At 45.1% G+C, this 27868-nt stretch overlaps 1 protein-coding gene across 10 annotated transcripts in view; it reads right to left on the bottom strand.

The window, feature by feature from the left end:
* The window catches only part of FMNL2 (formin like 2), a 226863-nt gene that overhangs the window by 96393 nt on the left and 102602 nt on the right, over positions 1-27868 (bottom strand). For all 10 annotated transcript variants that reach the window (XM_083154048.1, XM_083154055.1, XM_083154047.1 and 7 more), the window contains exon 2: positions 12801-12884. In XM_083154048.1, the coding sequence (XP_083010174.1) occupies positions 12801-12884 (84 nt within the window). The remainder of the gene's footprint in view (positions 1-12800; positions 12885-27868) is intronic.

Genomic DNA, 27868 nt, shown 5'->3' with positions numbered 1-27868 from the left:
TAGCTGCTCGTGCCTGCCCCAGCAGCCCTGCCACGGACAGAGACTTCCCCAACTGCCGCGGACAGAGGCTTCCCCAACTGCCACGCAACAGAGCTGGAGCCAAAGGGGGAAGAGAGATCTGCATTAGTTGAGATAAAGAAGTGCGTGAGCTGTGAGGGGAGAGTAGTGTCAGGGTCACAGCTGCATCCAGTATGGCGTGGGGGTGGGGAGCTGCATCAGAAGCAGAGCTGCATTGGGTATGGCATCAGGGGCATGGCATCAATGGGAGAGCTGTACTAGTATGGCATCATAGGGAGAGCTGCATCAGGGGTATGGCCTCAGTGAGAGAGCTGGGTCAGGGATATGGCATCAGGGGCAGAGCTGTGCTAGTATGGCATCATAGGGAGAACAGCATCAGGAGTATGGTGCCAGGGGGATAGCTGCGTCAGGGGTATGGTGCCAGGAGGAGAGCTGCGTCAGGAGTATGGCCTCAACAGAAGAGATGCGTCAGGGGTAAGGGATATATATAATTAATTTAATTTCACTGTTGCCAAGCTTTTTTGGCAGGGGGAGCAACATTTATAGTTACGCCACTGCACAGTGTACCTGCTCTCATACAGCCAGGTGGATTGATGACCTCTGCCTGGCTGTTACCGTTACCACGGATGGTAAAGGCAGGGAGGAGGAGGGATAATTCCCCATAGCAACGAGCATGTTAACCCCATGGCACCACATGTTAACCCCATGGCACCGCATGTAACTCCTGGCAACGAGCATGTAAGTAAGCTGAACCTATGTGGCATACTATGTAATAGGCATTACGCCGTTTGGTATTATATGTGATGGGCATTACAGCATGTGGCGTACTGGGCATTACAGTGTTTGGTATATGTAATGGGTGTTATGGCATGTGGTATATTTAATGGGCATTATGGCGTGTGGTGTAATATGTCATAGGTATTACGGTGTGTGGCGTAATATGTCATAGGTATTATGGTATAATACGTAATGGGTGTGTGACATGTGTAATAGGCATTACAGTGTAAATTTTGGGTGCGCGGCTTTGGCACGCACTGTTCCTATTTTTAGTTTGTCTGGCTCCTACTTTTTCATCCTGGCTCCTTGATTTTAAAGAAATTTGTCAAGCCCTGGTATACGGGCTCTGTCACCAGAGGTCATTGGTTCCAAATTATTGTCTAATATATACCTAGCATAATATACTAAAACCAAGAACTTAGGGTACAGAAACAAAACAGCAAAATGTATAAATGGAGCATTATATTTCCCATTCAGTAAATGCTTCTTCTCTGGGATTGCAAAATAAAAGGGGAGGAACCACAAAATGAATGTCAAAAATCCTGGCCTGTAATTAAATAGCCAAACATGGCTCCTATCATATATATATATATATATATATATATATATATATATATATATATATATATATATATATATATATATATATATATATATAAGAAACACAGAGGCAATCACACATACAGAAACACAACGTAGCAGACTAGCTTTCTAAGCTTTTGCTTTGAGCGGGCTTAGCTAGCGTTATTATAATATATATAACTGTTCAGAGAATGAGCACTCTGATTGGTTATTGATGGAATTCACCTACAGCTCTACCTATATGAAGCTGTATACACTGTAGGCCTCACGCAGTTGGACACATTTTACCTAAATGTTGCAGATGCAAAACGCGTCCAGCCTCTACATGAGGCGATAGGTGTTTAACGGGTCAGGTTGAGTAGTAGATGCCCTCTTACCCAGCTGCCGGGCCGGACTGGCCATCTGGCAGAGGGGCCATTGGCCTGGTGGGCCAATTTGTCCATCCAGGCCGGTAGCACTGCCTCTCAATCAGCGAACAGAGAGAGAGAGAGAGAGACGCTGGATTCATGGCGGGTCCTGCTGCTCTCTCTGTGCTCCAATTGGGTCCAGGAGAAATGGGGGCATTGCATGCTGCTATGCCCCTCACTCCTGCTGCCAGAATCAGCAGCGCACGCATGCCCGACTTAAGAGCGTGTGTGCGCAAATGCCAGGGCCGATTCGGAGGTCCAGTCCGTCCCTGCCCAGCTGTGATACAGACTAGCATTATGGTACTACATTTTACTAGACTCAGTAACTATGCTTTTAAATTTAGACTCCATCCCCTTAAAAAATAATCTTACATTCCAGCAACAAAGATTGTATTTTTACATACGATCCTCAGACCATTAATAAATTGCTCGCTCTATTTAGTCTTACTCTGGACCACCTCTGAGTTGGAGGAGCCAATAAACCAAAAAAAAAAAAAAGAAAAGATAAAAAAAAACAACAAAAGACGGAAACTCAAGATGACTTGGTAATTTATTTTCCTTGATCTTGGCTATGAACTACATTCTAGATTTATCTGTCTGCCTCTAGACCTGACAAATTAGTTTTCTGTCCGGAACCAAACTAAATTCAACTTACCACCTCTAAATTGCATTTGAATAAATTGCCAGTAAGGCATGCCAGAGACACAGTTCTTAAATAAACAGGATATTGCATACTATGTGCATATTATATCCCAACAATCACTTTGCAGGACCAGGGAGGGGGGGTAGATAAAATCCTGCCGGCTACAATGACACTTCGGGCCTTATTCTAGTTCACTCTTTCTGACAAAATCCTTTTTAGATGGACAAAACCATGTGCGCTGCAGGTGGGGCAGATGTAAAATGTGCAGAGAGAATTAGATTTGGGTAAATTATTTTGTTTATGTGCAGGGTAAACACTGACTGCTTTACTTTTACACTGCAATATAGATCTCACTTTGAAGTAAAATCCCACCCAAAATCTAATTCTCTCTGCACAAGTAACATCTGCCCCACCTGCAGTGCACATGGTTTTGTCCATCTAAGAAGGATTTTGTCAGAAAGAGTGAACTAGAATAACCCCCTTCATGAGGATTAGACTGTTATTCTGGAAGGGAAAGCAACTGTATGCAGAAATGGAAAATAGTATACCTTGTGTGAAATGTAATAGGATGAGAGATTCAGAAAGTGAGAGATTTGGTAAGAAATCTCCAGTTTGTTTAAAGCGGCAATCATGTATACTGCAAAATCAAACTGTGTAAATGATTGCCGCTTTAAAAAAACTGGAGATTTCTTACCAAATCTCTCACTTTCTGATTCTCTCACCCTATTAAATGTCACCCCTTATCTCCAATACAGTGTATAGAGAATGAAGAAATGAATGTATTGGATCATGCAGTGGCTATAACCTTCATTTTTGGGACCCTGAAGCTTAAACAGTTATGGGAGTCCCATTGCAACCAGCAGCATCCAACAAGGCCCAAATACATACCTCCCAACTGTCACGATTACAGCGGGACAGTCCCGATTTTCGGGTCCTGTCCCGCTGTCCCACCTGCGGCAGGCATTGTCCCGCTGCGGGGGGTGGCAGTTGGGAGACCCCCCAATCTAATAGAATAGACGCTGTGCGCATGCGCACAGCGTCTATTCTCGTATGAAAATGAGGCCGCGGCTAATTAGCATAAGCAGTGCCCTCATTTGCATATGCCCCGCCCCTTTTCCCTATTTCCCCAACACAGAAGTTGGGAGGTATGCAAATATCTACAGCACTCCCCTGCTTCAATAATCAATCGACAGCATCGCCAAAAGTAATCATTTTAAAGAACCTCTACTTCATTAATGACCTCACAGATTTTGGTATTAAAATGCAAAAGTGAGGCAACTGATGATTCTATATGTAAAATAACCTTATTTAAATAACACCTACTTAACAAAAACTCTATTTTTTTTGTTGAAAAATTCTCTCATTAAAACAAAGTTGCTTTTAGGGGCCCCGAAGCTTAACATTCATTAGTTTCATAGTAGATCTGACCCTGGGATCATGCATGTCCTCATGAGACTTTTATTAAATACAATTATTTCTTCTGTCGTCCATCTGCTGTTTTTATCCATACATTTATATAATCAGAGTTCTTTTATGCTCATTACCCCATTATGTGTCACACAACTGATAGGATCTATGTATTAGATCCTTGTATATAAACTATATCTTTGTGTCATATCTTAAGGCAGTGGTTCTCAAATGCGGTCCTCAATAGACCAAACAGTTAACATATTCAGGGTCACCCAGCACACAGGTGTAGTCATTACTCACTGACCCAGTTACAGAGCTCCAGAGGCGGAGCTACTAATTTTGCCTGCGATTCTGTGAGACCTGAGATGTCTTAAGGGGCCCATACACCAGTGGGGCGATCCTCCGATTTGCTAACCGGATGCACCGATCAGAGGGCAGCGATGATTTGCGATCTGATTGGATTGGTGATATTAGGCATGTCTAAAAGTCCCAACACATTTGACAAGTTTAATATCCCTGATCCCACAAAGTGACCCACTGGGTTAGTGAGCTGTAATCCCAAAGGCCACATAAAGACAACAACAAAGATCTTTGGTTCTTGTCTCTGTCAGACTCAAGTCATGGAGCAACAATTGAAAACCTGGTATGGCCCTGACAGTATCATCATTGTAATAATAATATTTGCTGAAATTTTTTTTTACGAACATATTTGCTTCTAACTGCTGGATATAGGGGTTATTCAGACCTGACCACTGCTCGCTAAATTGCAGAGCCCTGCTATCAGATATAGGGGGTAATTCTCTAACACAGAAATGCGGTAAAAATCCCGTTATCTGGGTTTTTACCGCATTTCTGTATGCTCTGTCCCCACTCCGCAGTGTCACCGCTGCGGAGGGAACCACCAGCAAAGCTGGCGACTCCCTGCAAAAGCCTATGGGCTTCTTACCGCAGCGCTGTGTGAGGGATCCATCACGGATCCCTCCCAGCATGCCCTGCGGCCGGCGCCGTGCTCTGCACATGCGCAGATGGACTCCCGGGTCACAGGCCCGGAAGTCAAGCACCGGCACTGCATCGCAAGGGACAGCTCTTATCGCAAGAGCTGTCCCTTGTGTTAATGACCGCATATGTTATTGAATATGCGATCATTAAGAATGCGGTGGACGGCGATACAGGGCTACAGACGTTAGAACATCCCACCCATATACACCGTCCAGCCAGAGTGAAATCATGCCCTGTGCAAGCCTGCAAATAGCTTAGCACGTCTGGATTGGCGAAATCGCTACAAATCCATTTGCAAGCTTCTCACCATCGAATGATTTTCTGTGTTCAGTCTACTATTTACCAGCCAGCCAAACCACATAACAGTAAGGTCAGCGTCGGGGCAAAACTTCCATTAGTCCATTTTTTTGCTCCATGGGTCCCATCTAGTGGCCTCCAGCGTCAACTTGAATTCCCCCATAGGGTCAAAATGTTGACATGAAAATGGTAGACACATGAAAAGACAAAAAAGTCAATGTTGACAAATGTCAACATGGCCCCCCAATGCACAGAGCCCGTGTCTCGCTACGTTCAACACACTATTATATTCTCCCTCTATGCCGACATGGATGGTGAAGTGAGAACACACCAGTTTAAAAAAATATCAAAAATCATGAAAAACTCATGTCGACGTTTTCATGTGCCTACCTTTACTAATGTCAACACTTTGACTCTGCCTACCTATTGCATGTTGACTTTTTGACCCTGTTGACCTTTTGAACCTTCCACCTCACATGTCGACCTTTTGGTTTAGACTGATTGACTGTCTGTCTAGACAAGGGATGGGGAACCTTCAGCCCTCCAGCTGTTGTGGAACTACACATACCAGAATGCCTTGTTACGGTTTTGCTATGCGGCCATGCTAAAACTGTTGCAGGGCATGCTGGGATCTGTAGTTCAACAACATCTGGTGGGCCGAGTATACGCAGCCTAGCGGACAGGTCTGAATGAGACCCATTATCTTGCCTGGGTCTGAAAGACTTTACAGCAGGCCATTCAGGGACATAGAGGGGAAAGATTGTTACAGATTAATGTCATGGAAAGAAAAAGAGCAGTCGTTTAATTTGGTTACAGTATAACCCACGGCAGACATTGCTAATAACATCAGATAGTGTAGTGAGGAGAAGGGATGTGCAGACAGAAAGACGGACATGCTGGATCACTGCAACATCTTCCCTGATATCCATCTCGCTTTCCCAACAGTCAGCCCTCAGACATTGTCATTGTGCTGCAATATATATTTTTATATATATATATATATATATATATATATATATAGTCGGGGGTGTAGCGCGGCACTCAGGACGGTGTTAAGAAAGAAAACAGGAGCCAAACTTGACGTTGACGTTTCAGCCTTGCGGCTTTTATCAAAACAGCTAACGTCCTGAGTGCCGCGCTACACCCCCGACTGTATCCAGCGTTCAGCGTTGCTGCTCGCATTGTGAAGGCACCAGGTACCTACTACTAAGAGGATTGGAGTGCCGGCATCCCTCCGCATATATATATATATATATATATATCTTTCGAAACATTAATCCGCTTTAGACTTACACTGAAAGGAAATTAAAGCCATAAAAAATGTCTTCATAAAACTAATGGTGACACGCAGTGACAAAAGGTGAAAAGAATCAAACAGCAGTACATAAATATTCAGTTTCCACCAAGACTGGCGGCTGCACCGGAGATGAGTGCGGAGTCACTGCACGCCATCGCTGCACAGGTGCATTGATTACTTTTTACAGGCGGGTTGGGCATAATAATAATAATGTAGAATTCAGAAGCCTATCAGTGAAATCCATGAGTGTTTCTTCTCTGTACACCTTTGTCATTTATATTGCACATACAGTAGGGCCCGTTTCAGAGCTGAATTCATCCATCCAAACACAGCCAGCGAAGGCTAGTGATTGACACCATGCAAGCATTTGGAGGCGTAAAGCAGCATTTTCTTGGTGTGTGCTAGTAAATGCAGGTGTTCACCGGCCAATGGGAGAACCGCTGAGCAGATTAGCCGCCTCCTTCTTTCCGCAGACTTCACAGAGTTGAGTGACTTACTCGCTGCTTGTGAGCAGGGGGGAAATCGTTCAATGGTCAGTGATCTTCCCCCTGTGTGAACACATTCACAGCCATACACAGGGACAGGGGCATTGGCAGGGCAGCATTTACCTACTTGCTGGACTCCGAACTCAGCCCAGCAAACAAGGCAGATGTAAAGGTCCATACACACTGAGGGACTATGCCCAGCGTGTATGGACAGTGAATATCGAGTTCATTGCTGGGGGGGGGAGAAGCATACACACTGAGCGGCTTTCCCCCTGCCCGGCGCCAACGACGGGGGAAGGACGGCTTTGCATAGCGCAGAGCTATGCAAAGCCTTCCTCAAAGCCGCTCATCTGCTGGTAATACTAGTAACTAGCAGATGAAGAACTGTCGCGGTGATGATGTGGGAGCACTGAGCTGAAAGCCGCTCAAACATGCTGTTTTGAGCGACTTTCAGCTCAAAGTTGCCCAATGTGTATGGGCCTTAACATGAGCAGAGCGAGCTACATTTGGGTTGGGTGTGTTGACACTGAAATCTAAATTGAAGTGTAAAAATAATGCAGCCAGTATTTATTTACAAAATAACTCCCCCCCCCCCCCAAATCTAACTCTCTCTGCACATGTTACATCTGCCCCACCTGCAGTGCACATGGTTTTGCCCATTTTGAGAACAAATTTGTACTGCGATCAGATCTGAATAAGGGCCTATATTGTTAATGATGCACGCTTCCATGGGCCGTTAGAGATTTCTGTACATGCAAGACAAATGGATGATATGGACAGAGCAAGCAATGACGCAGGGGCTTTTCAACACAGTGCAATATGATTGCTAGCGATATATTGCTAGCAATATATTGCCAGCAATCATATTGCTCAGTGTCTCCTTTTCATCAGCGATGAAAAGGAGACACTGCTACTGCTAAGGGGGGGGGGGGGGGGGCGTGGGGCGGGGGAGCAGCAGCGTCTGCTTGCTGCTATCACGCGGTGGGGGTGAGAGAGACGGAGACCCGAATGGAGGAGGGAAGGAGCAGACGCTGCTGTCAAGGAGAAGGGGGGGGGGGGGGGTGAGGGACGCGAAGGGAGGAGGGAGCAGCTGATCCCCACTGACCTCCTGCTCAGCGCCGGGGGAAGCCGCTGGTCGAAGGAGCATGCTCCTGCGACCATTAGGGAGTGCACACGGGAGTGCGCAGCTGGCGATTTATCGCCAGCAGCACTCCAAATCACTGGCAATATGGTCGCTCAGCGACCATATTTCCAGCGATTTCAGCCAATATTGCCCCCATGTGTACACACCTTTATCGCAGATTATGCTTCTGGTGCCTCAGTTCTTTCATGAATCAGAATTACTACAGAGCTTACAGTTACAAAAAGATAGTTACAAAGTATATACAGTATAATTATATGTAATGGGGCTTCCCGGCTCACTCTCACCGGTACACTTCTGTTCTTTGGCGCTTGGCAATGCCAGGTTATCTTTTTCAAGTCTCAAAATTGGGGCTTTCCGGCTCATAAGGCAGAACTGAGTATACACAGAAGAGGCCCATGCTCCACTTTCCTGACAACAGCACTGATATACTGTACCAGAGACTGGAGCTGCATCTGTAGTCCTTCCCCAAGTGTTGCTATGTTACCTGGCTCTGTCATCCCTCTGGTTTGGGATCATTTGGTCTACAGCATGATGGTCGACAGTCATTAGGTTGAAATGGGAAAAGGCCGACAAGGGTCTAAGTCGACATGGGAAAAGGTCGACATGGGAAAAGGTCGACATGGAAAAAGGTTGAAAGGTAATTCGTTTGACAGGTCTTTAGGTCGACAGGTCATTAGTTCGACAGTGTCTAGGTTGACAGTCAAAAGGTCGACATAGGGTTTTTTTAACTGTTTTTTTTTAACATCAGTCGACATGGACACAGTTTAAAAGTGCACCGCATCGCTCGCAATGCTCCGGGCACGGTGCCTCGCTACGCTCAGCACACTAGTGGGTGGTAAGGCATAAGATACCGCCTGTCGGCACATGTCGGCTAAAAAAACTGTGAAAAACCCCATGGCGACCTTTTGCCGGTCGACCTAGACACTGTCGAACTAATGACCTGTCAAACTAATGTCCGTTTGACCTAGAACCATGTCGACCTTTTCCTATGTCGACCTAGACCTAGACCCATGTTGACCTTTTCCCATGTCAACCAAATGACTGTCGACCATCCCTCTGCAGTAGCTATCAGGGTGTTGTTTCTCTAACATGTCAGACGGCATGACAGGTTTACATTCACTGAAGAAAATGAAGTCACAGCAGCTGTAATAACTGCAGCCTCAGCTTTGTGGGCTAGTTCAGATAACATTAGTAAGATACTACTTAAAAGCCCAACAAAATGATGGCTTAAGTCCCTATCTGCTCCTACCTTCAATCTCCATCTTCACAGTTCAATCCCTTTCCATATCCAACAACTTTGAAACAGATCATTTTGCTTTCACTTTCTGTTAAGGAGTAATTTGTTTTGTCGAGTGCTCTCTAGTGGTCACTGGCGGTACTTCACCTCTTTATTTATAGAGGTTCCTCAGATAGAAAGAAGTGGGGAAGTAATGCTTTACGTATTTGCAGGGCTGCAGTGGACCATCAGTTTGGCACAGAATGAAGTATGTTACCTGGAAGGTAGGGATGGCCATCAACCATTGATGATTTGAAATCATCGATGGTTTATGGCCGATGTTGAATACTTTTGCCATCAATGGGGAGAACCAGATGGTTTCCCTCCATCGATGGCACAGCAAAACAATGGTTTGCTTTATTTTGTTTGTTTTTAAAAGTGCTGGGACACGGAGCATAGCTCCGCCCCCCAACACCTGTGAAGCCCCGTGCCGTGTTTTGATTGGCCCACAGGCCAATCAGTCAAGCACAATGGATGACCATCGATATGCAAAAATATCGATGGTCATCCATTGCATAGTTTAGCATCATCAATGGCCAGTGGCAATATTGCCATCGATGGCAACCATCGATCGCAATGGCAAGGATGGCCATCCCTACTGGAAGGTTTAGACTGTGGCAACATATTGCAATTTGTACAGTTAGTGGGCCATTAGGAACAGAACAGTTAAATAATAATGTACTAAATCATCTAATCATCATTTTGTTGTGATGTGTTCAAACTGAAATCTAAATTGCACTGTAAAACTAAAGCTGTCTAACATCTGTAGGCTACATGCAAACGCAACCAATATTTACCCTGCATAGAAACAATATAAATGTATTTGCTTCCCTTGCATAGCAACATGGTTTGTTCCAGACACACAACTACTTGCTTTTTTTTTTTTACTTTAATGAATCTTTATTTGTTGCTGCTTTATAAACAACATAACTGCACTGCATTTGACAATATACATTGGGCCAGGAAGCACCTTGTAGAGAGTGTTGTGCTAGCTAGTACTGAAGTCATTTGCATTCTGTGCTGCGCTGGTCCCAGTGCTGGGGGGAGTAGGAATTCCCGCAGGCTCATCTTCATCTAGCGCTCCAGAAATGTCAACTAACAGCAATTCATGACTTCGCAATTTAGCATTTGTAAATCCCTTGCTGAATTAATTGTCTAATTTATGGAAGAAAATGTGAATTTTTATTCCTCATCCGAGAGCAAAAAATAATCGCATAGGGAAAGTTAAGAACTGTCCTCAATCTCCTGCAGCAATCTATAATGACGCAGGCTGCGTTACCCAAGTCCTTTGAAGTGGAACAGGAATCATTCCTGGTGGTGGTTATGGTTGGGTGGTGATTACACTTCTATTCTAGGCCAGAGGGGGGAATGGGGGACATCCTTCCTAATCAGGGTTAAAAATATTGTGTGAGTAACAAGTGAAGGGATCCGGAAGATGACATAATCCTATTGCTTGCTTACATAATATCATAGGAGTAGTTACATCAGTTGATTAATGGATTGAAGACAGATTCCTTTTCAAAACACCTGTCAATCACTGGAGATAAAGGTGTAAATCTGGGTTAAGTGGTTGAAGGTAAAAAGGTGATACATTGAGAGAGTTCATTAAGATACCAGCATGCAGCATGCTTACTGGAAAACATGACGGGTGATCTAATTGGTAAAGTTTGAATTTGCTTGACAATAAAGCCTTTAAAATATATATAAATACTAGTAAACACGCTCAAAGCAAATGCTTCGAAAGGTAGTAGATGCAATTACACTGCAGAGTAAACCTACTTGAAGAAAATGCTTTGAAAGCTAGATGTAGCAAAAGCTAGTCTGCTACCTTCTGCATTTGTATATGTATGAGAAAGATATGTAGTTTCCCTCTCTGCCAGCAGATGGCAGTGTTTCGAAGACTCACGGACATACATATATATAGATGATTGCACCACAAAATGGTCATTTAGTAGTGTGCAGGTAAAGCTGGCTATACATGTAATTTGGGCCTTTTTCAACCAATTCCAACATATCGGGCCTAGAAATCATGTGAAAAGTGCACAAATCGTATGTGCCTTACCTTCGAATTCATCTGATGCATGGTCGCGTGAGCATCGAATCGGAACCAGAGATTGATAAGCTTTATCGGATCTGGTAGGATCCGGCAGCACTTTCTGTGGGTCATACGCTACATCCTATGTTAAAGGACCGCATACAATATATCCTGCCTGCCCCGGCGGGCAGTTGCCGAGGTAACTCAGCAAGGTTGTAATGGCGGGTGCACGGGGGTCAGCTGAATACTGACCCACGAGCTATGACGGCGAGCAATCAGCACTGCTCGCCATCACTGCTCGCCAGTTGGCATTGAATATACACCAATAAAGGTGTCTCAAATTGCTTACACATAAAAGTGGCACATAATTTTATGAGCTGGGATATTTAAATGAGCCCCAAGGCCTATAGGTGGTGAGATGCCTACAACCCTTTTTGAGGTGCCCTCCAGGAGATCCCAGAAACAAGGGCTCAGTAGCAAGCTACGGGAGTTCTCCCCAATTTAAGATGTCATGATTTGTACCATCCAGCCTCCAACTGCACACTCACATGGAAGATGGGTCTACTCACCCAGGGCATACAATGAGTGTAGACAAGTATGTTTAAGAAGTAGGCTAACCCCAGGGACTTTTAGGAATACAAAGGGGGGTTTTCTGTGGATTTTGTTTGTATTCTTGGGCCAGATTCTCTAAACTTCAAAAGTGATAAAATGGAGAGTGATAAACAGCCAGCCAATCAGCTCCTACCAGCCATGTCACAGACTGTGTTTGAAAAATGTCAGACAGGAGCTGATTGGCTGGCTGCTTATCACTCTCCACTTTATCACTTTTAAAGGTTAGAGAATCTGGCCCCTTATGAGTTGTACAAAGGACATAAGGAGCACATAATTATTGTTTTTTCTTTCCACCATATGCAATCTGGAGATATACAATTTAGCGATTAATGCATCTGCATTTATATTTGCAAACATTTTACACTTTCTTAATGACCATTTCTTCTATGTTAATCTCCTGTTGTTACACTCTTTCATTACTTCGTTGCAAAAACACCTAGATTAATTAAAAGACAATAGTAGAAACAGATTTTCATGGCTGGAAAGAACCACTTGGCGCATGTAATCTGCCCGTGTACATGCACACACTTACACATTTCAATTTACCAGTACCAGTATTTTTTTGAGTGTAGGTGAAAACTGGATTACCCAGAGGAAACCCAGGCAAGCACAGGGAGAATATACAAACTCCACACAGTTAGGGCTGGGTTGGAATTCAAACCCACAACCTCTGTGTTTTGAGGCAGTAATACTACCTATTATACCATTCCAACTATAAAGTGCACTTGAATATGCTGCTGCTATAAAAGTAAATGTACAAAATAAATAGGTGGCGCCCGCCACAATTCTATTGATAATCAATTCAGAAAAGTTTTTACCTGATCGCAGATAAGTTCCCATTTTTTCTCGTTGTCGTACTGGCGCAATAATCTGGCTTTATCAGGTGGCAGGTTCATAGCATTCTGAAAGAAAACAGAGAACAGACGTTAATTATAAGACTTCCAAATCTGCATTTGCCGCCTTGTATTTCCCATCAAAAACGACCCTATTGAAAAACTTCAATCAATCAAACAGACTTTGCCTTTGAACAACACAAACCACTTATAGATCCTAAATCCATATCCACTGAAACAAGGTAAAATCCATTTTTTATAGACTATTTTTAACTGTGACCAAACTGTGAAAATCTGTAGTGTTGGTGGCTATGTTTATCTATAAACTTTCACAAATAAAATCTCTAACCCTAAAAAAACAAACTGATTTTAATATAATTACCTAAAACATTGTAATCACACACAAATATATTGCTTTGGACAGTGGTTGGCTGGAGAACATGTAATGTTTCATTAAGCCTCACCCCCACTGTACAATGCAAAATATCAAATTCACAGACTGCCCACTGGGAACTGTCAGGATCTGCGAAGTTGGGCGACTTTGCTGGAAGTTTGGAAAACTTACTGAAATTTGTGAGTCTCCCAGACAATCTGGGGGTATAGGCAGGGCAGTAGATTGCCTGGCCAGGAACAGGTGCTTTTCAGGGGGCGTGGCCTAATTGCAGGAGGTGTGGCCATGCACCCTTAGAATAAAATCCAGAAATAATAGTACTTTAAGCACATCCATGGCCACAATGCACCCTGACACACAGCAGAATGGGCGGGGTTGAGAAGAGCTGCTGGAGCTGCCAGGTAATAGGGGGTACCACTAGGCCCCTCCAGAGGCCGAAGGTGATGTGGTTAACAACCCGGTGGAATACTGACTCCGGAATGTTCCAGAATCCTGACATCGATGGAGACACCGATGTCAGAATCCGACTGCCAGCATCCCAAGCGTAAGTATTAGAGTTAGGCTGCGGGAGTTGGGGTGTGTCAGGGGTTAGGTTTAGGCACTAGAGGGGAGCAGGGCCATCGAGGGAGGGGGGGTACTTTTTACCCAGGCCTCGGTCTGCTGGAGGGGCCAGGGAGCCAGGCACTCGGGAAAGAGGTGTCAGCCTCTCTCCGCAGCTTCGCACAGGCTGTTTAGTGCCATATGCTAAGGTGGGGAGAGAGAACACTGCAGCAGCAGCAGCCTGTCTTTCTCCCTCTTGTTTACAGTTTTATATGGGGATGTGACCACGCCCACTGCCCAGTAGCCACGCCCCTCTTTAATTCACTGTGGCCCGGCCTACCTGTTGACACCCCTGGAAGGGGGGACTTAGGGTTATGTGGCGTGGATGAAGGGAAGGTTAGAGTTAGGCTGTAGGGAGGGAGTGTTTTCGGTATTCTGACTGTCCGCTGATCATCCATATCAATTCCCTCTGAACTGTATCAGGTTGTCTATAACTGCAATAGACTGACCAAACCAAATTCTCACATTGCAAGTTTGCTGTATCATATGACACTTTGGAATAACTACAAATATAAATCCCTGACAGACACTTGTCTTGTGAGCTATTATCTGTACAACTTACAGTATGCAGTACTTGTTGTGATGTTTTATGTCTCATCCCCACTATACATGTACAGTGTGGGGATTATATGTAGTCATGACTGGCAGGAATACTGTTCTGGAATGAAATCCTCTAGTTTATGCCTCTTTCGCTCATCTCTCATGAAAACCCATCATCTTTGCGGTATTGTTTGTACCTACTGCATACCTCCCAATTGTCACGATTTCCGCAGGAAAGTCCTGATATTCGGGGACGTTCCCGCGTCCCGCCCGGGGCCGCCATTGTCCCGCGGTGGGGGGGAGACAGTTGGGAGCCCCCCCAGCTTCCCGAGAATAGACGCTGTGCGCATGCGCACAGCGTCTATTCAGCGCCGACGAGTGTCGAAAACGGGGCGTGGCCGGAGTTCGTGTCACCCCCGTGAGGCCACGCCCCTTTTCTTGAGGCCACACCCCCTTTTCGGGAGCGCGGCTTCGCCGCGCGAACGTCCCGACCTCCCAACTTCAAAAGTTGGGAGGTATGCCTACTGTAGTTGCTGCTAATTTGCTTTGCTTACGCCAGTACAGCCAATAACAAATAGGGGAATACTTTCTTATAATCTCCTTCCCAGCACTATGTTCTAAAATATTAATGTTGATTGTTGCCTTTAAAATGTCAGAACTGGAACGGACTTATTTCCCATCTGTTATCGCACACCGCCTACACAATATATTGTGCTGGCGAAAGAGCAACAAAATCAACTGAAAACCAGCTGAAAAGATTTAACCAAAACACATCAAAGCATGTATTAGTTTCCATGTGTTGTCCTCCATTATCCTCGCACAGTGATAGAGGACCTTGGCACTCCAGCTGTTGTTGAACTACACATCCCAGCATGCCCTGCAACATTTTTAGCATGGCCAAACAGCAAAACTGTTGCAGAGCATGCTGGGATGTATAGTTGAACAACAAGTTTCTCCATCACTATCCTAGCAGGTTGGGATCATTTGGTCTACAGCTAGTTGGTCGACAGTCATTAGGTCGACACTGATAGGTCGACATGGGGAAAGGTCAACATGGTTCTAGGTCAACATGGGTCTAGGCCGACAGGTCAATACGGTGTCGACCTAATGATTGTCGACCAACTTGCTGTAGACCCAATGACCGTATCCCGTCCTAGCACATACGTGAAATCAAGTCACAGCTCCTGTAGCCTAGGATACAAAGTAGTGTTGGTGATTTTGGGTACCGGATTACAGCCCAACAGTCAGGATCCTGATGGTCATTATACTGGCAGTATACTGTTCAAATGGCCAATGACCAACAGAGGCTATTCTCCCTCATGCGGTTGGGATTCCGATGTCGGTAAACTGATCGTCGGAATCTGGGCTGTCATACCATAGTGTGCGATTTTATACATCAACCATCTTATCCTACATTAGATACTACACTTTTTCCTTTGCAGGACAGTCCTATCTGATGTCTAGTAAAGTCTATCTTGCCGTCTGCCAGAAATTGACTTTTATACTGGTTTAGGTAAAGTTGTGTGTCAACCACTGTCATGTTGACCGTCTGAACCTGTCGACCTTTCATATCTGTCAACCTAATACATGTCAACTAGTGGTAGTGAAGTTCAAAATTCAAATAGGGGAGCCACACCCACTGGCACCAACTGCCATTCCAAACTGACTCCCTGGCAGTTGGTGCGGCTTCTCATTTTGAACTTTGAACTCCTCCTCTGGAGCCACCACTGATGTCAACCACATGGTGTCTACTTACTGTCCGCCAATGCATTGTTGATCTATCATCCAGATACCATCACAAATATTAGGGCTCTATTGTCCTATACAAGCATATTTGTGTCATTTAAAACCATGTTAAATCCAAAGAGGGTTTATTCAGGTATATTCCATATACATAGTGTTGTAATATAAAATAACTTGGAAGTGTATCACAAAACTATGCCTCTTTCATGCATTTTTAAACCTGCCCTGACTCGTGCTTCCCTCCCTTATAAGATTTGCAGCTGTGACTGAGAAGTATTTGGCAGCTCGGTTCAGGTTCATAAAAATAAAATATGAATAACTTCTAAAAGAAATCACCTCTTCCCTAATCTGCCAAATTCTATAGGTGAACTTTCCATTTCAAAAGCTCTGTGCGGACAAGGACAGAACCCAGAGCTCTAAGCACAGTAACAGATGGGGACCCGAAAGTGCTGGGGGACTTACTAAAGATTAAATGGATTCAGAAACACATCGAGGAAGTTTCTGTGATCCAGAGAGTACTTTCTTTGACTAGATGACAAAAATGACATTTCATGTTGGCCGTTATTCACACTGTGGTGCTATTGTTAAGTTTTATATACTCGGCTATATCGCTGCTAATCGGTGGTCTGGTATTATACAGTATATGAAAATCTACCGAGAAATTCAAGTTATATAAATGGACATTAAGGGGGAGATTTAATAGGATGAGAGATCCAGAAAGTGAGAGATTTGGGAAGAAATCTCCAGTTTTTTTTAAAGTGGCTCCCGACGGCCACCTGCTATTTTCCCTTGTGGGGATCCACGACCCCCATAGAGGGAGAATAGAATAAGTGGCGAGCGTAGTGAGCCACCGTGCCCACAGTGTGGCGAGTGCAGCGAGGCTCAAGGGGCTTAGTTGCGCTCACCATGCTGTCCGGGTCCGGCCAGTCGGGATCCCGACGTCGGGCTAATGACTGTCGGGATCCGACTGTCGGACCCCTGTACCACACCCGATTTGGACACAGGTCCGTCACGGGAGCGACCCGGAATTTGTGCTGTTTAGCCCCTCTCACTGATGTCAGGGGTGGGGGGAAGCGTCATCGGGACAAAGGAGGAGGCAGCGCTTGGAGCATATGCTGGGCCTCCTCTATAGTATTAACAGGACCCAGGTTGCTCGACCCGGGGTATCCGTTTACACTACACAGCAACCAGGGTCCGACCTGGGATTAACCCTTCTATGGGTGTGTGCTGCTGCTGAGTTTAGAGTTTTTAGAGTTTTCTCCCCCCCCCCCCCTTTTAACATTTTGGGGGCGTGGCCTAAGCGTGGTAGGTGGCCACACCTCCCACAATTAGGCCACACCCCACAATTTTAACCGGGGCCCGGCATTCCTCTCGGCTGCCCTGGGGAGGAGGGGTACATTCTGAGGCTGTTCCCCTGCTGCTGTACGCAGGGTTGTGCAAGACATCATGACCTCTCCCTCAGTGCAGGACACAGGTGCCAGAGGGGTGCAGGCAGCAGTCATCAGGTAAGTAGGGTAGATTCTGCCCTGTGCACCACACCACCACCACTGCCTTCCTTATAGCCCTGCCTAGAGCCCACTGACACACCAACCATGTGTTGGCCAGTCTGGGGTTGTGTAGTGCTGAAGCTGGCTGAGAAATGGAGCATACTGTACTGTCTTGTATTTGAGTATGCGGTCATTAGGTCGACAGTAAAAAAAATGACAGTCAAAAGGTCGACCACTATTGGTAGACAGTCAAAAGGTCGACACATGAAAAGAGTCAACATGGTCAAAATGTTGACATAAGAAAAACACCATCTTATGTCAACCTTTCTTCATCTTTTTTTCATGTCGACCTTTTGATCACGTCGACCTAATGTATGTCGACCTTTTTATGTGTCGACCTTTTAACTGTCGACCAATAGTTGACTGTAGAGCTTTGATGCGTACCCTGTATTTGCTATCTTTAGGGGGTATTCAATCGCCGGCGACCAGGAACCTCCTACCTCCATGTCGGTTTGTATCTACCCAGTTTGTTTAATCACTGTTGTTTCCGATTGTACAGCGCAACGGCATATGCTGCGCTATATAAGAAACTGTAAAAAAAAAAAAAAAATAAGGACCCATCTGCATAGGAAACGTGTCAAACAGTAAAAATAGCATAAAGTACTTTGTACATGAATTTAGTATTATTTATTTATTTACAGTTTCTTATATAGCGTAACATATCCTGTTGTGCTTTACAATTAGAAACAACAGTGATTAAACAAACTGGTTAGTAACAGACAAATATAGAGGTAGGAGGGCCCTGCTCGCAAGCTTACAATCTATAGGTATCAGAATTACAAAAGGAACTAAATGATTAAATGAAATAATGAAGGAGATGAGCAACGAGGGCAGCACCTGACGTTTCAAAACAATTCAAATGTTATTTTATTTTGTGATTTGTCCCTTTAAATTGTCAGCATGTGGCAAGAACCTGGAAACTTCCTGTCAGCATTATATGTAATCTGTGTATTTTATGTCTGTCTACATGTGTAAATTCCAATAATATGCAAAGATCTCATGACTTGTTTATAGGCCTCATATCATGCAGGAAGATGAGCTGACTCTATTGTCCTATTCCAGCATCGTGTCAGGAACAGTCCCCGCATTCAATCAAATCCATGCTGTTAATTGGAACGGCCCACTGACATATTGTGTGGCGGGTATTTATAATGCGCTGCGCTACGATGGCGAGCAGCTTGCTTTTGTAGCCTGATTAAAAGATAGGATTAGTTCCATGAATAGAGCTTTAATACCAGTCTGGAACTGACCTTCTTTGTGCCAGATATAAGCATGTAAGGAGCATGCTCAGAGTCAGTATCACGCTGCTTGGGCAATTCCAAATGATAACTCGAAAGAGCTCAATTACTGGGGATTGTCTGTATCCGTCCAGGGACTCCCTCTGATAGCATTGAAAATAACAAAGATTTGCCTAAATATGTTTTCGGAATATGTGATTTATAATTTATTTATGACATTAGAATCATAGTAAAGCTGGGCACATACTGGAGTGACGGAGATTCAATATCGGAACGGATCCCTGCCTGTACACACTGGAGTGACGGGGATTCAATATCGGAACAGATCCCTGCCTGTACACACTGGAGCAACAGGGATTCAATATCGGAACAGATCCCTGCCTGTACACACTGGAGCAACGGGGATTCAATATCGGAATGGATCCCTGCCCATACACACTGGAGCGACGGAGATTCAATATCGGAACGGATCCCTGCCTGTACACACTGGAGCAATGGGGATTCAATATCGGAACGGATCCCTGCCTGTACACACTGGAGCAATGGGGATTCAATATCGGAACGGATCCCTGCCTGTACACACTGGAGCGACGGGGATTCAATATCGGAATGGATCCCTGCCTGTACACACTGGAGCGACGGGGATTCAATATCGGAACGGATCCTTGCCCATACACACTGGAGCAACGGGGATTCAATATCGGAACGGATCCCTGCCCGTACACACTGGAGCAACGGGGATTCAATATCGGAACGGATCCCTGCCTGTACACACTGGAGCAATGGGGATTCAATATCGTAACGGATGCCTGCCTGTACACACTGGAGCGACGGGGATTCAATATCGGAATGGATCCCTGCCTGTACACACTGGAGCGACGGGGATTCAATATCGGAATGGATCCCTGCCTGTACACACTGGAGCGACGGGGATTCAATATCGGAACGGATCCTTGCCCATACACACTGGAGCAACGGGGATTCAATATCGGAATGGATCCCTGCCCGTACACACTGGAGCAACAGGGATTCAATATCGGAACGGATCCCTGCCTGTACACACTGGAGCGATGGAGATTCAATATCGGAACGGATCCCTGCCTGTACACACTGGAGCGACGGGGATTCAATATCGGAACGGATCCCTGCCTGTACACACTGGAGCAACAGGGATTCAATATCGGTACGGATCCCTGCCTGTACACACTGGAGCGACGGAGATTCAATATCGGAACAGATCCCTGCCTGTACACACTGGAGCAACGGGGATTCAATATCGGAATGGATCCCTGCCTGTACACACTGGAGCGACGGAGATTCAATATCGGAAGGATCCCTGCCTGTACACACTGGAGCGACGGAGATTCAATATCGGAACGGATCCCTGCCCTGATGTTATTGAAGGATGGAACGATCACTGTTCTGTCCTTTATTAGCATGCATGGTGTCTCTAGCAATATCACTTGGGGGCCAACTTAGACCTGTTTGCACAGGTTCGAATTGGACCACGCCCCTGATAGTGGGGGTGTGCGCATGCGCATAGGTGCAAATGCGCATGTGCAAACCCCGCAGTGAGCGCCTTGAGCAAAAAAATTAATTCGCATGGGGAATCGCTGCCTGATTGACAGGCAGGGGGGTGTTCTGTGGTGGGCACATTTGGTGGACGCGCCCATAAAAACGTTGGATGGGCTCCTGCGAGTGCAGGTGTCTCCCTGCCTGCTCCGGCAGGCGGATGATGTCACATGTCGTCAGCTCCCGACACCAATTCGCAGAAGACCATTCAGCTGATAAGTCCTGGCTTACTTTCAGCTGCGAACAGAGGAAAAATCATGTGATTGTGCGTAAGCATACACTGCTCACAGCATAGCGAGGGGATCCGGTTGGTGGGGAGGGGGGCGTGCATTTGGTCTGGTGGCGTTAACATGCTTGATAAGTGGCGGATATACGCACCCTAGCGAGCAGGTCTGAACGATTAAAACATCATTGTATGCGACCACGGTAATGCGCATATTGCCGGTACGCACTGAGCAATGTATCAATATGCCGGTCTGATCCACCGGACAGGATGGCATGTCGCTCAGTATGTACCCAGCTTTCGTCATTTATAATTATGCGTTACTACACCCACATACCTCCAAACCATACCAGTAAAGGCAGAACTGTGCCCATATCTAGACTGTTGGCAGAGGCCAGTTCTGACCAGGACAATAAGTGTAACCTGCCACCTACGTGAAAATTGTGCATCTTTTTATGTGACCTTGGGAATCAGCCCGACCAATGGCTGAGAATGTGGAGGCGGAAGATCATTCTAAAAGTTATATGTTTAGAAAATGATAGAATCTGTTGGACGTCACATTGGCCCTTATTCTGATCGGTGCGGATATATCCGCGTGCGTACGGGCCGCCAATGTTTTGTGTCTGCGCATGTGCAGAGGCGTCTCTGCGCATGTGCGAGCGGGGCGTACGGCCAAATCCCGCATGATATGTGAAAACTCCGAACAGGGGGTGGAGAGGGGCGTGAAGGGCTATTTGGGCTCATTACCATATGCATACGCCCCGCGTTTCATGGGAGTTCCCATGAAAACGCTGGGCGTACGTATGGTAATGCGGCCATGACGCACGTGTAGGGGGCGGACATATGACATCGCCGGATGTCAGCTGCCCGCCCAGATCCCTGCTTTTGCACGGAAAAATGGCCGTGTGGTCTGAGGTTGCGGGTGCTGGTGGAGCACACGGTCCTGCATTCGATGGTCTGCGACCATCGAATGATGGGGGAGGTTCCCTTAGATGGAGGAGGCGTATTCCGTGAAAAATACACGTGCGGTCCGTTCGGACAGCTTCTTACCGCATACGGACGGAGTTGGCGATCCGTATGGAAGGCGGGGTTTCGCACGCACGGTCCTGGCCGCATAATCGGCTCCGGCCGCACCGATCAGAATAAGGGCCATTGTCTAGTTTTCATGTTGAAACGCTTTAGTAAATCTATCCGACAGTCTGTATATTAGTATAATGGGCCTGATTCAGATCTAATTGCTGCAAAGTTGCTGATGACTGCGAGTAGATAGTCACCACCCAGACACCGGTCATTTACGAGAGAGGCAGGTTGATCGAGGCCAGAACTGACGTCACAGACCCTCCCTTAAAATGCCTGTGTTTTTCCTAACACTCTTAGGTAACATCCATTTCCACTGAAGTCGGCAGTATGGGGAGATAATACATGAAGCTTAATTATAAGAAAAAGAAAAAGTATGTCCTTATCGGGTGCACCTGTTAGGTCCTTAAATGAAATAAAATGTAACCTTTATTAGATAATTACTTATAACTTAGCGAAATATGACAAACACACATGTAACATTAAAATGTGAATACAAGGGAAAGGGTAAGTGTGTTTATTAAAAATCGGTGGCCTACTCGTATCGCAATGGTATACTATCACAGGTTTATCTCAGATTCCACATGTGTGTATGCACCAGGAAATAAATTGTAGGGTTGGTGCCGTGTCTGTGTTTTTACTCTTTGTAAGAGGTTGTATCTGGAGCCGTGCAGCGGATAAGTATATATGTGAATCCTCCAATCAGTTTATAGTTCCCGTGGGATGAAAAACAAACTCCTGGGAAATCGATACCTCTGTGGTTTGGGCCAATTTTCTTCAGTCGACTCTGTGTCGTCTTAAATGGTCATATGGTATTTAAGTAAATACAATGCAGTTTGTTGTGGCCCCAACGGTATTTATGTGGCACACTCAAAACACCTTTGACATACCATATTATCACCTTGAGATTTAAGTGGACAAATGAATTTACTATGTCTGGTGACAGAGATATATGGTCATGTGTTGACTACCACAGTCGACACACTGTGTGTTAGCCAAAAGGTCTGTCGGTTGGTAGTGTATTTTGCCTAAGGGAGCCAATACATGTAGTCAGACATCTTCCTGCATCATGATATTCATTCTTGATTCAGAGTGACTGACACCAATATGTGTCTAACCCAATTGATTGTAAGTAGTGTGTCGACTGCCACCTGTCGACATAGGGGTATGTATATTTCTCTAGAGGCAGTGTCCCACTTCTAATTGATGAGCATAGGTTTATATTATAAGCTATGCACAAGGATTTCCTGTCTCACTCTGCAACTTTAAATGGGGTTGCGAGTGCAAAAGGACAATTGCTGGTTTATCTCAAAAGACACTTTTATTGCAACATTGTTTAATACATCATCATTTATATGTACATATTATCACTTAGATACACTGTAGTGAAATGCTTCTGATGCATAAATAGAGAGTGGGCTGCGGATAGCTCTAGTATTGCCGCTGCCTGAGGCTTTTTAACTTGATCAAATGGGTAGACTATAATGCTGTCTCCCGATGTTGACACTGGTATCCAACCTAAGGTGCTAGAATTATAAAGGATCCCTGCGGCATATACTGTGCTAATACTGTGATAACAGAGGGTCTTTTGACAAATCTACCAGCTCTGTGGCTGTATAATAGACCCCCTGTCTCATCAGTGATATGCGGGGATACGTGGTGTAGCTTAAGGGTGACACGCTCTCATGGCGTGTCAGGTGTTAAGCTGTAGTCGAGTTACCGCTGCTGTCCTTCTACAGAGTACGGGATCAGCAGCCGGTACATGACATGGCTGAGTACAGTAAACCTGTGGGTAAAAATACACAAATCAAAATGCAATGCTATATGTTGGCGAACGAGTAGGCACCACCGCTAGCCAACCCTTCCCCTTGTATTCACATTTAAATGTTACATGTGTCATATTTCGCTTAGTTTTAAGTAATTATCTAATAAAGGTTAAATTTTATTTCATTTAAGGACCTAACAGGTGCACCCGATAAGGACATACTTTTTCTCTTTCTTCTAATTAAGCTATCTCAAATTTGTCCAGTGGTTGCACACCTCCCATAGAAAATACATTGAAGGCTCACGCCAGTTTGTGATAATTCAGGGGGGTCCGAATTTCCTCAAAAATACAATGAGGATCCTGTGCGGATGACCACCTCCCCTTCTGTTGCTCTTGGAGATAATACATGGAATGTTGGCTCCATAGAGAGTGGGAGGGGCTTAAATGATACAGATAATGTCATTTTAGCCCTGTCCTCACCTTGGGGAGACGGTACCCCAAAGAAATCATTGGCATTCAGTGGCTTCTCCTGGAGATAAGTTAAGTAGGCAAGTATGGTTAGTAATAAGTGATTTAACTAATACCCCTTTCACATGGCAAACCAGAGTCGGACCCGGGATTGTGTTTCCGTGTCCGATCCTGTACGGTGCTTTTAGATTAAAGCCGAGTCGCCCATTTTAAAGTGGGCAACCCGGGTTCAACCCTTCTTAAACCCGGTTTAAATTGCCGGGTACTTGACCCGGGTTGCTCACCTCAACCCGAGTTGAGGGAGGATGCGATGTGAAAAGGGGTATTAGTTTGTCCAATCAAATATTAGCCGTGCAAAACTAACCTGTAGAAAGCAGACATAATGATTGCTTGATGTTATTTGGCAATTGACTTTAATGTAGAAAATGAAACATGCTTAGAAATGTAAGTGCAGGGCCCCTTTTGAACAGATTAGCAGCTATGGAATGGAACACAGGTGCGCGTAGCACAAACACTTGGAAGTCTGCGTTCTTCTAAATGAGCGAAATCATTCAGTTATAAATAGAAACCTTTTTTGTACAACCTATCCCCAGATAACACCGGCAACTACATCAAATATTACTCAGCTGGTCTCATAGTATTTTCAACTGCCAACGTCCATGGGTAATAGCTTGGCTTATTCATGGCTGCGTGAGGCCAGATGTTTCCACAGAGAAAGCCAGCCAGACAGATCTGTCGCAGAGCAATAAAGGTTCAAAGTGCCGTTACTGGCTGTATAGCTGGAGTTCCCATTATATACTCTGGCCAACATAACTTTCTGTTTTATTAAAAGGTCAAGCCGCATAGAACTATTGACAATATAGAACTCTCTTGTATGGTATAGCGGTATATTCCTAGCTCTTATGGAAAATGGAAAAATAACCTCTCCTTGGTACAGGCATGGTACTGATTAAGGGAGGTATTCAATGTGTAGGTCACAGCGGTCCGCCGTGTCCCTGTCCCGTTCTCGGTCAGCTCGACCGAGAACATGCAGGCGGGATTCAATGTCCCGCCTGCCGGGGAGCGAGAAGGGGGCATGGCCGCGAGTTGACCCGATCGCTGGGTGGTGAATCTTGGGAGGCCGGCAATCAGACACCTACCTCTTTGCACGAGGAGGTGAAATCCATTCTGATTCCCTCACCAGCCAATTAACAACCCCCCCCCATTTGCAGCACTGCGTACATCAATACTTACTCTGGGCTGCGATGACCGTGAGGAGATAGGGGCTGCAACAGATGTCAGCATCCCTCCCATCAGCCAGACCCACCTGCGTTTTTAGGAGGCAATCCCAGAAAATGCCAGGTGCCATCCACAAACGTCCGATGCCTGTCAATCATCTAGACATGGCATGTACTGTGCGCGTTCGGGGTCTTCAAAAATCGGCAGTGTAGTGAATTCGCAGCCCTGAGTAAGGGTCTCAATCGAGCCCCAAGGACACAGCGTTTGTACTTTTTGTGCAATCATGGCAGTGTAAATCCGCACAATCCCAAGCACCACTCCCGAATCAATATACAAGACATCACAGAGTTCTATGCAGCGTTCCAAGGCCACAAGCGGATACGGGGATGCTGGAAGCTATAGCTCTGAGTGTGGCCTGAACATATTAAGGCATCTGAAACCAGTGTTTCAATACACAAATTACAGCAAATACACCCAAGAACCTAAGACGGGTGTGGACTAAAAGATTGTCAGTGTTTAGATAGACAGTCAGTCAGTTAGTCAACACCATATGGTCAACAGTCATTAGGGCAGTGGTTCCCAAACTGTGCGCCGTGGCTCCCTGGGGTGCCTCGGGACACATGCAGGGGTGCCCTGGGTTGGTAGTCCAGGACCAACTCAAATTATTAATGGTTAATTATTTATGAGCAAAAGCAATGCTGGTGGCTGCCATTAATAAAATGTGTACAAACAGACGCAAATCCTGTCCTTTACCACATAACTGACCCAAAGAATCACATATAAACCCAATCTAATAAATTTATTTTTGGCCTAGGGGTGCCGTGAAAAAATTTTGATACTCTAGGGTGCCGTGATTCAAAAAAGATTGGAAACCCCTGCATTAGGGTCTAAAGTTAAATAGGTCAACATGGATTTATGTAGACATGGTCAAAAGTTGGCATGCAAATGTCAGACACAAAAAGGAAAATGTGTTATTTTAAACCAACCCTTACCCAAGTGTCTAGCCTAAACCCTCCCCCTGATGTCTAAACCTAACCCTTCACCAAATGCCTAACCTAAACCCTCCCTCAAGTGCCTAACGCTGTCCCAAGTGCCTATCCTAAACCCTCCACCAAGTGCCTACACCTAAACCCTCCCCCTGGTGCCTATACTTAAACTCTCCCCAAGTGTCTACACCTAAACCCTCCCCCTAGTGCCTATCCCTAAACCCTCCCCAAGTGCCTATACCTAAACCTAACCCTCCCCCAAGTGCCTACACCTAAACCCTCCCCCAAGTGCCTAACCCTGCCCCAAGTGCCTAACCTTAACCTTCCGCCAAGTGCCTAACTGTAACCATCCACTCCGGATGCCTAACCCCTAAGCCCAACCCTATTATTCTTGAAAAACATTTTGGGGTCAACCTCTTTTTGGGGTCAACCATTTGCATGTCAACCTTTTGACCCTGTCAACATAAGCCCATGTTGACCATTTAACTGACAACATTTTGACCCTGTCGACCCATTGTAGACCATATGGTGTCGACATATCTATTATCTATTCACTCTGTCTATCTTCCATCTACAGTAGATACTGCCTAAGACAGGAAGAAACGCAGTTACTCAGTGGTACCTAAATATAATTATGTCTGTCTGCATTACAGCAACACAAATAATCATTAGAGGATATCATCATTTTCATATAATGATGTGCTCACTTCTATTGAGTTACCCAGAGATTTCACATAAACAACTAGGACTATAAAACTCGCCCTTATGCTGCATTGTACATTACAGATAACAGATGAGCTCAGAGCCATATTTATACTTCTATTTAGACTGTATTTTTTCCACAGTAATAATAACAGCCACAACAATAAACAGAAATAAAAATGATATTTATGACACAGCATCCAACACACAGTAATTTTGGGAAGGATATATATAAAGTTAGGATCAATTCACCATAAAAACCTTCACAAAAGAGTAAATTCTGATCGTGAACAGGCCACTAAGGGACTTTATTAAGAAATTTTTCATAAAAATATGTAGAAACATCAGTTTCTGCATAATTTTATGAATATTTGCTATTTACTAATAGCCTAATGTAGATTTCACAGAAGTCTCTTCTAGAAGGATAATTAGTGTTTCAGACCACAGTCCCCAATATTATCAATGGGGACTATGGTCTGACCTCTATGTACCAAACCAAAAAGCAGTCCCTTTTTTGTTTATGCCATCCTCATAAGGTGTAAACTGCTTCATGCCCATGTATGCTGATGTATGGGATGTGGTCCAGCTGCCCGGCAGCTGCGGGGTAAGTTGGTGGGGTATCGCATGCGACTCTTTTGATGCTACCAATATTTAAAGCCCTCCAGGGACGTGCAGTCAGGGTAGGCAGGGGAGGCAGTGCCTCCCCTGTCTTAATGATTAATAAAATAATACAAAGAAAATACTTATGACACATTATGTGTCATAAGTATATGCTTTATATTATAATAATCATTTTACCACTTTTTTTTTTCTAATTGGTTACAGAGGCAGCACCAAGAGCGGTGCCTCCGTGTGTCAATGTTAAAGTTATGAACTATGGGGCGGGTAGGGGGCGGGGACAACTAGCATGCTGTCAATGCCCATTAGAAAAATCATTACCGGCGGCACTTACAGCAGTGCCTCAGTGACAGTCAGGGACATGC

This window comes from Crinia signifera, chromosome 7 (assembly GCF_055691185.1).
Source record: "Crinia signifera chromosome 7, ASM5569118v1, whole genome shotgun sequence".
Lineage (NCBI taxonomy): Eukaryota > Metazoa > Chordata > Amphibia > Anura > Myobatrachidae > Crinia > Crinia signifera.
This window is presented reverse-complemented; position numbering and strand designations above follow the sequence as displayed.